We start from the raw sequence: 14932 nt of genomic DNA, 5'->3' as shown, positions 1-14932 counted from the left end.
AAATAAAAAAGAAAGAAAGAAATAGAGGGGGAGGGAGGAGAGAGAGAGAGAGAGAGAGAGAGAGAGAGAGAGAGAGAGAGAGAGAGAACACTATGGAACTATGTCAGAAAGTCTAGTTCATAGCCTTTGGAATTAGGGAGTCTTAATCACTGGAATTGGGTGTCACAGAGGAGGAGCTAAACTGACAGGTGTGTCAAGGGCAGACCTGGTTTCTACCAGTGTCCTGGTGTGACTGTCCACAATACTTCTCTCCACTGTGAAGAAGGATTTAGTGTGGACTGTCCATTGTGCGCTCACAGAGGTGATATGAGGTATGTTGGGAAGGAGAGACCCATCGCTGGCTTCTTAGGGAGTAACTGGAAAGTTGAACTTCAGTGACGATGGCCCAGGGGAACTTGTTGGATGAGCCAGGGCCTCCCTCCTCCTGTGCCCAGTGGAGTGTGCTAGGCATTAGGGGAGCTGAATGCCTGCTTGTACTTGGAACATATTTGATATCTTTTCAGAACCCTCTTTTGTCTGTTGTCTCCTGTGAGACCCTTGACAACCTGTGAGCTCCCTGAAGTGTTGGGTGTTATGTCCTTCCTCTCTCAGACGTAGAAACCCGAAATTGCAGAGGCAAAAATCTCACTGCTGGTTCTATAGAAGGTGCAGAGAGAACCGGACCCCTCTGAAGGGTTTGTGGCAGGCTGCTAGCCCTAGTAAATCTTATCCAAGATGTTATGCTCTGGGCATGGCTTCTAGGAGTCAGATTTTGATTTTTTTTTTTTTTGACAGTATTTCGTATTTGACCCAGCCTTGAGGGCTTCAGGAGCTGTCATGCTGGGCTGGCACAGAGTTTGTATTGCTAGGAAGTGGTGTCTGTATCTCCATGTGTGGTGACTTGTAATTCGCTGCCAGATGCCTGACAGTGGTGTGTGTGTGTGTGTGTGTGTGTGCTAGCTATCACTCCTATCTCAAGAGAGGACAAAAGCCTTCCCAGGGTCACATGACCAGCCTTCTCCAGAGTCTGCCACCTTTCAAGAGAGGAGTGGCCCCAGGTTGTAGTGAGGGGCTGTGGCTTTCAGAGAGCAAGTTAAATGACCCTAATCCTGGGCCAGGGTCTCCTCCTTGGAGTTTCTTGAAGTCTTATTAGGTACAAGCTTCTAGAATCACACGTGTTCAGTTTCTTTCGCATGAAGTCCTGGTGTTGGAGCTTCCAAAGCTGCCTGGAGTTCTTCTGTAGGGTCTACAATACAGATGATGTAAAGGAAGGCCAGTGACCGGGAGACGTCTAAGTATAGATCTGTAAAGGTCACCCCTCACTGTTGGCAGGGGATCAGACAAGGTTCTATGGGTGACGTGTGGGACATTAGAAGAGGTGGTCCAGAAAGGTCTTGCCTGTGATGAACTGGACATCATCCTCTATCCAGGAGCAGGAGAAGCTGTGGTCAAGCAAGGATGGTGCGCGATCTGAGGGCATGAGCAGATGCTTGTGGGTACCACTGGAGGACTAAGGATACCATGAGTCAGAGAAAAGTGTGGACTGGAGTGCAGGTGAGCTGGAGGAGGGCGGAGCCAGCTGAGGCAGGAGCCAGTGAAGTGGGTGGGGCCGTGGAGACAAGTGAACACCTTTGTGGGAAGGCACTCACCCACCCAGGCTTGAGGAGATGAGTGGAGGAAGGGTTCTCCACAGGCCACTATGGGTGTGAGACGGGGCGTTCTCAGGGAAGACAAGATGCCCTGAAACACACCCCTCTTAGTGTTAGGTTCACTATGAATCCTGAGTTTTCTTTTCACTGTGACTCTGTGGGGGGACTTGCTTGTGTTACCCTGAGTCCTGGTTCTCATATCTGAGACATGGCAAGAAGGGTAGTGTTTTCTTGTGAGGAACTTTGGGGATTAAAGAAGCACCACTCTGGCACCGGAGGAGCACTTACACATCATAGTGGCGGCCATCATCTTCATCTTTCTGGGTCACCACCGCCATTTCCTTAGACCTCTCTCCCTTAGTCTAAGGTATGTAAGAGCCTCTTCTTGTTCTGCTAGCTTTAAAGAGGCTCCCACCCCAATGCTCCATCTTTGCCCAGATCATGGCATGAGCTCAGATTCCAGCAGCTTTGCTGGGTCCTGTATCCTTTGCTGAGCTGGGCAAGTGGTGGGGCTTGCCATCTGGTCGGGCAGTAGGGAGCCAGGCCTGTGTGAATGTATAGTCAGCCAGAGAGCATCAGACTGGAGTGTCCATCCCTCCTGTTTGTTAGGGGAAAATGGGGGTGAGGGGGTGGGGGTGACTTTGGGGAAGCCAGAGATGCCTCAGAGACTGCCTTTGATGTTTATAGAGCCAGAGGCCTACTTTTCAGGCAGCCCTCCCTCCGTAACACACACTCACACCCACCTACTCTTGAGCCTTCTGCTGTTCACAGTCTGCCCCACACCCTTCCTGGCAGAGCCCCTTGCAAATGCTGGCTCCGGGGCCTGGCACTTTCGCCTCTGAATCAGGACCTGTGAGTTTGGGAGTTGCAACTTCTGCTAAGCTGAGATGATAATTGCACTATTTAAAGCAGGCCCCGGAGCCAGGGAAGCCAGGTGTCCCCATGTGGCCGCCCATCTAAAGTTTCTTCTGCTTACCCACTCGGGTAGTGGTTGAGGTGGGTAGGAGGTCCTGCACGGACCTCTAGGGGTTTCTGCCTGGCACCTTTCTCTGGCCTCATCTCCAGCCAGCTCTATGTGCCATCTCACCAGAGGAAGTGGAGTTGCCACCTGGCACCTGGTTTGCAGGGAGGCTGGGGAAAGGTTTTTGGCTGCAAAGCTTCTCGGTTGTCAGAGTGGCCAGGAGGACGTGGGAAGGCTGGGCCGGGCCACATGGCCAGCAGCTCACAGTTATCTCGGTCTCACCTGCAGACTCTAGCATTGTTCTTAGAAGATGAGATGGGTTGCCATTTGGAGATATGGCCTAGAACAAAAGGAGCTTTTCAGACACCACTCCTGGGCTCTCCTTCCAAGATGAAGGCACGGTAGGGGTGCTTTCTCCTCAAAACCAGGCTCCATCTTACAGCCTCCATCTTACAGGCTTCATGAAGGGTACCATGCCCAGACTCACCCAGCTAGACTCTGGTAGAACTGCATCCCAGATTTCCTAGGACCTGGTTCTAGACTTCTTCATTTGTGCTAGACCACAGGGTCCCTGGGGATCTGGCATTGAAGACATTCTGCAGGGGGCTGAGAATAGTCTCTCTCTCCCCACCCCCTCTCCCCTTTCCCTTTCTCTCCCTCCACCTCCCTCTAGTGATCAAGACCAGTGTCTTGCACATAGTAGGTAAACCCTGTATCACTGAGCCACACCCCATGCTCCATCCTGTTTTTGTCTGCAGGACTGCTTCCACGTAAGGGGACTTCAGCTTCATCTCCTCTTCCAAGCTTTCAACAAAGACAGACAGACACCCCCAAAACCTAAATGGTTGTGGGGGCTACAGAGAGAATGTGAGCGTACTGTTGATGAGTTTGGAGAGGGAAGGTGGGGCCCCGGGGCCTTTCGGTCTCTCAACCACTCAGGATGAAGGGGCTTGGAGACACTGGGCGGGAGACATTTTGGAGATATTACTGCTGTCAGCATCCCCTAGGGCAGTTTATCAGACTGGAGTAGCCGTCTGTCCATCCTGTGTTCCCAGCTGCTCTGAGGTGGGGAGGGAGCATGGGCTGGCTGTCTGACCACAACTTTCCACTATTGTTCAGCTGGTGGGAAGGATCCCCACGAGAAATGTTCATATCTATTTCTCTGTCTGGGAGCCTGTGTGTTTGCCCTAGGTCTTTCCTTGTTCCCTTGTCTGCCACCTGCCAGCCCTCTGTGTGTGTGTGTGTGTGTGTTTGTGTTTGTGTGTGTGTGTGTGTGTATGTTTGTGTGTGTTTGTGTGTGTGTGTATACGTGTGTGTACATGTATGTGTGTGTGTGTGTGTGTGATTGTGTATGTGTGTGTGTGTGTGAGGGTGTGTGTGTGAGGGTGTGTGTGTGTGTGTGTGTGTGTGTGTGATTGTGTATGTGTGTGTGTGTGGTACTGGCTTGAGCTGTGGCACCTCTGGGTATGGCTGTGAGTTCTGGGGTTTCCTGGCGGTTTCTGTCTCCTCCCTTACTTGTTCCCCAGTTTTGCCCGTTTTATCAGCAGACTGGTTTTCTCTGTTGAGCTCGGCCCTGCCAGAAGCCCACATCTGATCTCTCACTCATACAGGCTCTTGCCCCTCCTTGGCTGCTTGCTTCACCTGATGAAGTGTACATAGGTTGCCCCTACGTCTTGAGAAACAGGGTGGGTGAGGTGGGAAGGACAGCATTACTTATGGTCTCCAGAGTAGCAGCCATTGTATTGGGACCTTCCTGCAGTTTTGGAGTTCTCCAGTGGATGGCCTGAGGACATTCCCTTTGAGGGCCGATGAAGCCAGTGGCCTAGCCCTGGCCAGGGAGGTGGAAAACTGATGGTGGCCAGAGAACTTCGCAGCTGTATCCTAACTTCCATGTCTGGCCTTCCTGTGCTGTGACCTCTGGGCCCCTGGGCTGTGCATATAAATGGTCATGGCCTGGCTGGTGACTTTTGGTAGCACCAGCAGTGGGTAATTACCTAGACCAAGAGAGCAGATTGCCACCCATGAGTAAACTGCCTCACACAAGGTCTCCCTCTGGAAGCATCCTTTTCCATTCCCATTCCCATAAGGACATGGGGAGTCTTTGTCATCCAGTCTCCAACAAAGAGGTGGAGGCTGCGGACATACTGGTCTGTGTGTATTCTCCTCAGCCGACTTCAGAAGTGGGAAATGACAAGCCAGCCTCATCCCTGACTTATGGGCATCCTAGCAGGTCAGGGCTCTGCCTGCCCCACTGCCCAGCCTGTGCCTTGCTAAGACCTCAGCCATGTTATGGGGGTCCAGCCTCTGGGGGAGGGTGTCTTCCATCCACTAAGCCTTTTAACCCCTTCTGTGCCTACCTTTGCTTGAATGTGGGAGAGGAGGCTACTGGGGGGAGGGGGGTGAGATACCCCATTTCCTCCCCTTCCACCTTCAGGTCTCAGGAGGACTCTGGGCAGCCTGCCGGCTGCTCCCCTACCGCTGACTGAATCATTTCTATATTTGGCCAGCAAGCCACGTGGGTGGGGAACCACTGTGGCTGCACTTCTGACAGCTGCAGGGGGTGGGGGGCAGGGGCTGCAGGCACAGAGGCTAGGCAGGAGGCGTGTGCATTCCGTGGGAAAACTAACAAGGTGCCACCAACATGAGTAAGCCCCGAGAAGGGCATGTGCCAACCCCCCCCCATCCTCTCCCACTCTGGTTCAGGGCCCGCCTCCTTTGCTCCTCCCCCGATGCCCTGCTCTCTTCAGCTGGTCCTCATGGCACTCTCTTCTCCCACAGACCACACCGCCCTCCAGAAACCATGGGTGTTGCTAGACCCAGCTGGGATTCTGCCAAGCTCTGGTGCTCAGTCTAAGACAAGGGCTGCCTTCCAGCCCTGTTCGCCCAGCCTGTCATGGCCACACACCGATGCCTCCCGCTTGCGTGGGGACACAGGGCACCCAGCCCCAACCCTGAAAGGTTAAGCCAGACCTTCTGGCTCCATTCCACAGGGACACTGCAGGCCCGAGGCTCCTTTCAGAGCAAGAGCAACTGATGTCATGGGAGAAGCCCCTACCCAACTGTCCACTTGCCTGGCACTGCCTGTCCTGAGACCCACGCCCTGGGTCCTTCTGCAGGTGCCAACCCCGTGAGCTCCCTCCCACCCCCTGACCCGACGCTGAGAAGGCTCTCTCCATTCCCATCATGTGTGAGGTGATGCCCACAATCAATGAGGGGGACCCCCTGGGGCCCCCCCACGGTGCCGATGCTGAGGCCAACTTTGAGCAGCTGATGGTGAACATGCTGGATGAGCGAGAGAAGTTGCTGGAGTCCCTTCGGGAGAGTCAGGAAACTTTAGTAGCCACACAGAGCCGGCTCCAGGATGCCCTTCACGAGCGAGACCAGCTCCAGCGCCACCTGAACTCTGCCCTTCCCCAGGTAAGGTCCTAGACTTTCCCCGGCTCCTTTGATGTTGTCGCCTTTGGCCCTTCAGTCGCTGCATCTCTTTGCACATCGAGTATTGGAGTTCGCAGAGTATTTGGCCTTCATGTTCCTATGTGAGCCATTTCCCTCCTAAGTGCAGCTGTCTGGATTGGCTTCACCTGGAGAAGCGAATGCAGAGAAGAAAATCCAGCTATGATTGCCAACAGTAGGGAGGCCAGACTACCAGTAGGTGGCGCCCTAGACTGGAAAGAAACCTCCTTTCTAACTGAGTTGACAGGAAGGGGAATCAAGGAAAGTAGAGTTGGGAGAAGTAGAGATCATTCTTCGTTTCCAGTTTCCCTACGCCAAGATGAAGATAAGAGACCTTACACAGATAAATCATAGGCTGAGCTGAACCTCAGAGCCAGGTGTTTTGGCGTGCCATTTCATGGCCCTCAACACCTCCAGCAGCTAAAACGTAGTTACCTTTTATTTATTGTGTACGTTCTGTGGGCTAGGTTTTCTTTATCCATTATCTCAGCAGATTCCCAGTTAGGACCATCACCCTGTCTGTCAGCGGTGAAATGGATGCTTAGGGGGAATCAGTCACTGCATATTGCCCTTCAGGTGGTAAATAGCAGCCGGAGGGCTGTGTACCCCTCCCCCTCCCCTAAGACAGTGTCTGTTCTCTACTTTATTTCCTCTTTAACACATGGGCTCTGGAAATCTGAGTACCCACTTATACCAGTACCCTGTATACTTATACCAGTAGATATTATGGGGATGGGGATGTGTGGTTAGAGGCTAGAGACAGGGACGGGAACCCAAGTTATTCTACAGCTTCTCTGAGGAGGTGTGGTCTGCCAGGTCACCAAGTGCAGGGAGGCTGGAGTTTGTCTGTCTGTACGTAGAGTACAGAGCCTACTCGGCCAGCCTGCCTTTTCCACCTCCTCCCAGGAGAGAAATAGGTTTGCAGGCACTGCAGGACCACCCTGAGCCAGTGGGGGGTACTGCTTGGGTTGGGAGAAGCAGCCCAGAGAAGTCAAATAACCCAAGCCTTGGCTGCAGGTCCAAATCTAGGGAGAGCCAGGGCTGGGCCTGGAGTGGTGAGCTTCAGTCCAGTGGCCTAGAGTCTTGTGGTGATGGATGTCTTAAGAATATGGACTCTGGGGCTGGTGAGATGGCTCAGTGGGTAAGAGCACCCGACTGTTCTTCCAAAGGTCCGGAGTTCAAATCCCAGCAACCACATGGTGGCTCATAACCATCCGTAACAAGATCTGACTCCCTCTTCTGGAGTATCTGAAGACAGCTACAGTGTACTTACATATAATAAATAAATAAGTCTTAAAAAAAAAAGTTAAAAAAAAAAAAGAATATGGACTCTGGTGGAGAGGAGGCTTGGGCCCTGTCTTCCTTGCCCATCACAAGCACTGGGTAATATATGCGAGGTCACATAGCTGACTGGAAGAGCTGAGATTTGATTTCTGGTCTTCTCAAAGTTTTATATTCAAAGCTTCATTGGGGGGAGACAGTGACTGGCAAGGGTCTGATGGTCTTCAGGGAGGAATACTTCCATTCCCAAGTCTGGAAAGCCCCTGAGGAAGCCAAACCCTTTGGAGATGGCCTCTTTGGAAGTGGACTGTGACCTCATCAGGGGGTGATAGAGGCTGTGTAAGGGGGGGCAGTCTTGCCCTGTGAAGGCGCGCTCCTTAGATGGTTTGCTGATGTTTGGAAGCAGTAAGCCACCAAGGTGATCAAGGTCTTGGGGTACTCAGAAAAAAGCCACGAGAGAAAGGTCTGGAAACTACGAGTTTGTCCTTAACTTTGTGGACAGGCTTGTCCTTTGGGGGGGTTCTCCTGGCAGCAGGCTGTCACATGAGTTAGAGCTGGAGAGGGAGGGCATAGCATGCTGGGTAGGGAGACAGGGCAGCTGCCCAGCGTGGGGCCAGAGGAGAGGAGAGCGTTAGAGAGAGCCCATTAGGGATGGATGGTATTGTGAGGTGTTGGCGCCCCTTCAAGTCCTTTCTCTAGGGGAGGTGTGTGTGTCCCCGTATAGGTATATGTGTGCAAGCTGGTAGTAAAGCAGCATCGGGCTCAGGCCTCAGCTTCCGGATAATGAAATACTGAGCTCTTCTTCACTTTGGCTGCAGACCTACCTAGAAAGGGAGTAATCAGGACTAGGGTGACAAACCCTCGGTTTCTCCCCCTCTGGCTCTCTGGTCCCCTGCCATTCCCCATAACTCTTCCATCCCCTTTGCCTGGTCTGCAGTGACAGTGCCGCCTGTGGTTATGAATTCTTGGTATTTACAGGGGGCCACGGCAGAGGGGCGAGGCCCCAGCCTCTGTAGTCTGCGTAGACTTCATGGTCACAGGATGCAGTCACTCACCCATCTGAGAATGGTTTTGGGGACCGTGTGATGTCATCAGGCTGGTGGAATGTGATGGGCCTGCAACTTCAAGGGCGAGCACTCTTCCCTAGTCACTTGTCCCGATAGTAGAGCGGGGCTTGGGAAGACCTCTACATGGCAGTGTGGGGGAGTTTCCCCTCGGAAGGGACAGTCAGTATATGCCATTAGGTGCTGAGCTGTATCCCAGAAGCCAGGGCGGGCACCAAAGCGCTGTGTCCTTCCGCTCTCATGTAGGTGGGTCTTTCAACCTATTTGTTGTATTAGCTATCTGCAGCTTGCAAAGCCCGTGTGTGTGTGTGTGTGTGTGTGTGTGTGTGTGTGTGTGTGTGTGTGGTGATGGAAGAAAGCTTCCTGGCAATCATGCACACATGAGATTTGTAGCCCCCTTCTAGAGGGTGAGAGTAGTCTAGTCACTGGTGACTGGAGAGGCAGGCCTTGCAAGGCAGACTTAACCAGTTTCTGTAAGCAGGCCTGTTCCTTGGAATCCTAGTGTGTTCTTCACCTCCAGTAGCTCCCACTAGCTGCAGGCTTCCTGCACTGCAAGGGGGCCAGGCTGGGATGTGAGGGAGGTGGGCAGATAAGAGGGTGAATAAGAGAAGCCTCCCATGAATTGGGGTATGCAGGGCACCAGCTGGAGGTGAATCCCAAGCACTGAGGGCTTCTGGGGGGCTTTCAGGAATTTGCCACTTTAACTCGGGAGCTAAGCATGTGTCGGGAGCAGCTTCTGGAGCGGGAGGAAGAGATATCTGAGCTGAAAGCAGAGCGGAATAACACAAGGGTAAGTAATGGGTAGCCTGGTGCGCACGCGCACGCGCACCCTGCCACAGCCGCAGGCGGCAGCTTGGCTGAGCAGGTTCTGCCTCCCATCCTGGGGTTACGGGCAGACAGGACACCTAGTCCCCAGCACTGGGTTCTTGCTTGTGGTTCCTGGGTCACAGCAGGGTTGAAGTTCTGGGAAAGAGGCCAGGGTAACTACTCTGGGTCAGTTGTTTATGGACATGGTGCTTGGTGATCTTGTGGGCCCTGCTTTGTAGCCCTTGGGGCACATGCCCATGACCCTCTCTCCTTTCCTCCCCTGCTCTCTGCCAGCTGCTTCTAGAACATCTGGAATGCCTCGTGTCCCGCCATGAGCGGTCATTGCGGATGACAGTGGTAAAACGGCAGGCCCAGTCACCTTCAGGTGTCTCCAGCGAGGTGGAGGTGCTGAAGGCCCTCAAGTCACTATTTGAGCACCACAAGGCCCTGGACGAGAAGGTACCCACCTGCCGCACCCTTTCCCATCCAGGCCTCCCTGAGTCTCCTGCCCTCTTCCCTGGGGAACCTGTCTTCCAGCTGCAGGACCCCCTCCTGCCATTGGCCTGGTTGCCAATTGTACTAGGTTCCCTGCTGGGCCGTTGCCTCTCCACAGGCCCTTCACATTCTCCCATGTGGCAGACCAAGCCTGCGCTGCCCCAGCCTGAGTTCTGTGGGATAGCTTTCTTCCCCACATCTCTCCTTACCCTGGGCAGGTGCGAGAGCGGCTCCGGGCAGCTCTAGAGCGTGTGACTACCTTGGAGGAGCAGTTGGCAGGAGCACACCAGCAGGTAGGCTGCACTGTCCCTCTGAGAAAGCCAGCCAGTAACTCTTTGTCACACTGTGTTCCTTGTCAGATATCCGCCTGCTGTGGTTGGGGACAGGAAGCTGAAGGGTGTTTTTCAGAGACTCATTGTTTTTAATATATAAATATTAAAAGCAATATATATATATATATATATATATATATATATATATATATATTTTTTTTTTTTTTTTTTGGTGTCTTGGGGTTGTGTCTTATAGGTATCTGCCCTGCAGCAGGGGGCAGGAATTCGGGATGGAGTGGCAGAAGAGGAAGGGACCGTGGATCTGGGACCAAAACGCCTGTGGAAAGTGGGTAATGGGGAACTGTTTGACAGGAGCCTGTATTCCACAGGTCAGGAGTGGGAGGTCCCGCCTGCCTAGGCTCAGCTGGCTATGGCTTTAATTAAGTTTGGGGCAGTCTCTCCCCCTCCCATTCCTCTTTCCCCTCCTCACTCCCCGGCAAGGGAATCTCTAGGTTTTCAGTTTTGTGCTACTGCACATGATAGGCCTGTGCACACATTTCCTGTGGGCGAGCTTCCTCTGGTCTCTGAGCCTTTCTGACCTTTATCTGCCCCTTCCTGGGATACAGGAGGTGCAGCTAGAAGGAAAACTAGAAACATGTTTTTTGTTTGTTTTTAAAGATACACGATACACAAGAGACCATGGGTATTTGGCCATTATCAGGAGTGAGCTACTAGGCTCATTGGTCCTGAGCTCTAATGTGAGGTAGAGCTATGAGCTGTGTGCGTGGGTTCCTTCCTCCCAGCCTCCCTGGGATGGAGCAGGGTGGGGTACGGGCATCTCTGGCTCCTTGGCTGATGGTTCACTGTCCCTGGAGGATGACACTGGCCGGGTGGAAGAGCTGCAAGGACTCTTGGAGAAGCAAAACTATGAGTTGAGCCAGGCCCGTGAGCGGCTGGTCACCTTGAGTGCCACCGTGACTGAGCTTGAAGAGGACCTGGGCACGGCCCGCCGAGACCTCATCAAGTCAGAGGAGCTGAGCAGCAAGCATCAGCGGGACCTCCGAGAGGTAGGCCCAGGCCTGTGCTAGGCAACTGCGTCTTGCCAGCTACGGGCGTTGGCCCTTGGGAGGTTGTGAACAGGTGTCCAGCCGGGGAGGGTAAGACACAACCCTTGGCAGGGTCCAGTGTGACGCGGGAGATGGGAGGATTGGGTCAAGGCCAGACACTGACAAGGGGAGCGCAGAGCGTAGGCCTTTCTGGGCAAGCGCATCAGGTGTTAGTGGGAGGGGCAGCCGTGAGAAGGGCAGGGAAAGGCTGGTGACCTTTCCTCCCTGCTCTGCTCCGCCCAGGCTCTGGCTCAGAAGGAGGACATGGAAGAGCGAATCACCACACTGGAAAAGCGCTACTTGGCTGCTCAACGAGAGGCCACATCCATCCATGACCTCAATGACAAACTGGAGAATGAGCTGGCCAACAAGGAATCCCTGCACCGCCAGGTAACGCGGCTAGATGGAGCGGGGTGACATTGAACCAGACTCTAGGGGTCCCGATGACAATGTGGAAACTAGTCTTTGGTGGCCACAGGAAAGAGCCAAGACTGTGGAGATGGGGACCTAGTGCTCCATCTTGACTTGCTCTCTTCTTTGTACTGCTAGTGCGAGGAGAAAGCCCGGCATCTGCAGGAGCTGCTAGAAGTGGCAGAGCAGAAGCTGCAGCAGACCATGCGCAAGGCAGAGACTCTGCCCGAGGTGGAGGCAGAGCTGTCTCAGAGAATCGCAGCCCTCACCAAGGCAAGTGGGCCAGGGGCCTGAGATCTTCTATCATCTCCTGTGTCCTAGGCTCTTTTGGAGCCAGGGAGGCACAGCAGGCTGGGGGCCAGGGAGTTACTCCCCACAGTGAGATAGCATTCAGCACAGTACCTTGAGTCCTTCAGTCTCTCACTTGGGAAGGTAATGTTGGCCTTCATTACTTTTTGTTTTGTTTTGTTTTGGTTTGGTTTGGTTTGATTTTTTTGAGACAGAATTTCTCTGTGTAGCCGGCTCTCTGTCCTGGAACTCACTCTGTAGACCAGGCTGGCCTTGAACTCAAGAGATCCGCCTGCCTTTGCTTCCTGAGTTCTAGGATTAAAGGCATGGGCCACCACTCCAGGCTTAAGGCAGAGTCCCTTAAGGAGAAGCCGCTTCAGGGACACAGGATACTTTTATCATCGTCTGGGCCATTCCAGCTGATACTTCTTTTTGTTTGAGGCTGTAGGATTCAGGGGAGTATATCATCAAAGCAGGAGCAGGTAGAGTTTTAGGCTGAGCATATCTTTTTACTCAACTGAAGCACTCTAGTCCTGGAGAGCATCCCTGGTTGCTTGAAGGATGCAGCTTTAGAATGAAATAAAGGTGGATGTAAGTTTACCTAACGGAGAGGTAACTGCAGTAATAACTCCTGAGTGGCGTGCAGGCCAGACACCAGTAGACCCTGGAAGAGAGGAGGAAGTGCATGCACCTAGACATGTGACAGCTTAACCAGAGATTAATCTCGTCATTATGATGGGAAACTTTGTGTGGGGGTACAAATTGTGATCACCATAGCTCTCCCTACACCCTGGGGTAAAAGGAACTACTGTCGCATGAGCGCTTGACCCAGAGCCCGACGTTTACAGACTTCCAGTGTGGCAGATGGGTCCTCCAAGGACTAAATTTACAGCCCAACCGTGCCTCTGAAGACCAGGGCCATATCTGCTTCGGCCACTGACTGGCTCTGTGACCTGAGCCTCTCTCTAACCGCACCTCAGTTTCCTTACTTCTATGATGGTGGAGCCGCCAGGGTAGCCGCGATGGCCCTGGTAGACCTAGAATGAGGCCCGAGATTTAAGTTACAGTAGAGGATGTTGTGTGTGTGGGATGCTGAGCAAAATCTGACTGGAAGGGATGGGCTCAAGTGATTGATGTGTTCAAGTGGGTCATAACAGGAGGACTTAAAGAAAGGGTTTCCTGACAGTAAGGGATGTAATGTTCTGGGTACAGATACAACAGGGTCTCCATGTCTGGAGATAATGGCCAGGAATGGCTAGCTGGTTTAGTAGTAGAGGTAATAGCCACAGGGAGGCTAGCATTCTGGCATGCTTACTGCACTTGGACATTTACTGTGGATTATCCCCTTTAGTCCTTGTGAGGGTCCAATGGGCATACACTTTAAGGTTAGCCCTGGGCAGGAAGGAGAGGGAAAGGGTAGTAACAGTTCTGCTCCATCCAAGATGACGGGAGAAAGCTGGGTTTCTGATCCCGAGGCCCTCATCCCCAAGACCACCTGGACACCAGGGTTTGTGGCATATGGGGCCTGAGCATAGGGAACAAAGATCTCCAAGGTGGCTGACTGTCCCTGTACCTAGGCGGAGGAACGTCATGGCAACATTGAGGAACATCTGCGGCAGCTGGAAGGGCAGCTGGAGGAGAAGAACCAGGAGCTGGCAAGGGTGAGGGCCCCAGTTAGCCAACTTGGCCTCCTTTCTGCCTCCTAGGGCAGGCATACAGGATGGTCCATGGGGGGTGCCCAGAGGGAAGGCCAGGCCAGGGACAGAGCTTGCATGGGGGCAGGAAGAGGCTCGCAGACAGGGAGGAGCTGGTTGGAAGAGCTGGAGAGAAACGTCCCAGAGGACAGACGGGTGGACAAGAGAGAGGCACAGAACCCCGGTGGAAATGGATGGTTCTGGAAAGAGGGCAGTAACAAGGCCTAATCCAAGAAGGGTGGGTTGTGCAGGTGCGCCAGCGGGAGAAGATGAACGAAGACCACAACAAGCGGCTGTCAGACACCGTGGACCGGTTGCTTAGTGAGTCCAACGAACGCCTGCAGCTCCACCTCAAGGAGCGAATGGCAGCCCTGGAGGAGAAGGTGAGGAAGCTGGGGTGGGCAGAGTGGGCAGGGTGGGCATGGGTGGAGCCCAGTAGACTGGAGGAGTGGCATTGTGAGGAGTTAGTATGTGTGGTGGTGGGGGGAAGGGCATATATAAAGAAAAGCACATTGGTAAAGCCACCTGAGCCACAACCAGGAAAGGAAGGAACATCCCTGGCCAGGGAGGACTGTGCTGGCCTGGAGAGGTAGGGCTGGAAGAAGACACCTGAGATCGGGGTCACTTCGAGATCACAGAACCCCTGGCTCACAGCTGCTCTCAGAAAACGCTGACCCAGGAGTTGGAGAACTCCTGGTGTCACATAGAGGAGCTACAGGTACCCAGCAGCTGGCTAGCCCTGCTCATGTCGGAGGGCCCCGGGCACAGCGCCTGGTGTTCCTGAAGCTGCTCTGTGCTAGCCTCTCTTAGTTCACGTGCACACTATGCCATCGCTGGCCTGACACAGTCACTATAGACTGTGTATATGCTGTATCCCTACAGAGGCCAGAAGAGCAGAGCCATGGACATAGGCCATAGGGTTAGCTCAGACTCTGGGCCCACTGAAGGATCTGGTGGGAGCTCTAACTTGAGGAAAGAGTCCTGCGTGCTGGGAATAGCGAAGACCTGGTCCTTTCTACCGCCCGGCTTCATTTGCCTTGCATTTGTCTGGTGGTGAGGCGCCAACTGGCCTGCAGGGCTCTTCTCTAGGCAGGGTCGGTTTCTGGCCTGGCCCCTCTGTCAATCTTCTGCTCATTTTCCCGTCACACCTCTTCCTTGGTGTCATCCACGGCCCTAGCTTGGGGCCCTTGGCTTTGGACTTTGAAGTATGTTCCTTCTCCTTTGCCCAACTCTGTTCTCCTCTTTGCCCCTCTCTGACTTCCACTCTCCCCTCTCTGCCCCATCCCACCCTGGGTCTGCCTGGCACAGGGCCGTCTGTCTGAAGAAATTGAGAAACTTCGCCAAGAGGTGGACCAGCTGAAGGGTCGAGGGGGGCCGTTTGTGGATGGCATCCACTCCAGGTACTAGTGTGTGGGACTCAGTGCATGCTGGGTTATGGTCCTGAGTGGATCTGAAGAAAGGAGACTCCCTCA

General features: G+C 53.6%; 1 protein-coding gene across 3 annotated transcripts in view; it reads left to right on the top strand.

Annotated features, from left to right (window-relative positions):
• Ppfia4 (PTPRF interacting protein alpha 4) overlaps nt 1–14932 on the top strand; it is a 45555-nt gene that overhangs the window by 6698 nt on the left and 23925 nt on the right. For 2 of the 3 annotated variants that reach the window (XR_003843875.1, XM_029538653.1), the window contains exons 2-12: nt 5368–6006; nt 9076–9177; nt 9489–9653; nt 9908–9982; nt 10218–10307; nt 10837–11028; nt 11311–11457; nt 11617–11751; nt 13344–13427; nt 13712–13843; nt 14769–14860. Coding sequence is in view for 1 of the 3 variants with exons in the window: in XM_029538653.1 (XP_029394513.1) it covers nt 5773–6006; nt 9076–9177; nt 9489–9653; nt 9908–9982; nt 10218–10307; nt 10837–11028; nt 11311–11457; nt 11617–11751; nt 13344–13427; nt 13712–13843; nt 14769–14860 (1448 nt within the window). In the remaining 2 variants the exon portion in view is untranslated. The remainder of the gene's footprint in view (nt 1–5367; nt 6007–9075; nt 9178–9488; nt 9654–9907; nt 9983–10217; nt 10308–10836; nt 11029–11310; nt 11458–11616; nt 11752–13343; nt 13428–13711; nt 13844–14768; nt 14861–14932) is intronic. The other variant, XR_003843876.1, reaches the window with a different exon arrangement.

The sequence above is a fragment of the Mus pahari genome, chromosome 5, assembly GCF_900095145.1.
Source record: "Mus pahari chromosome 5, PAHARI_EIJ_v1.1, whole genome shotgun sequence".
In the NCBI taxonomy this organism is placed as follows: domain Eukaryota; kingdom Metazoa; phylum Chordata; class Mammalia; order Rodentia; family Muridae; genus Mus; species Mus pahari.
Note: the sequence above shows the minus strand (reverse complement) of the source record. Positions and strands in the feature narration are given on the sequence as shown.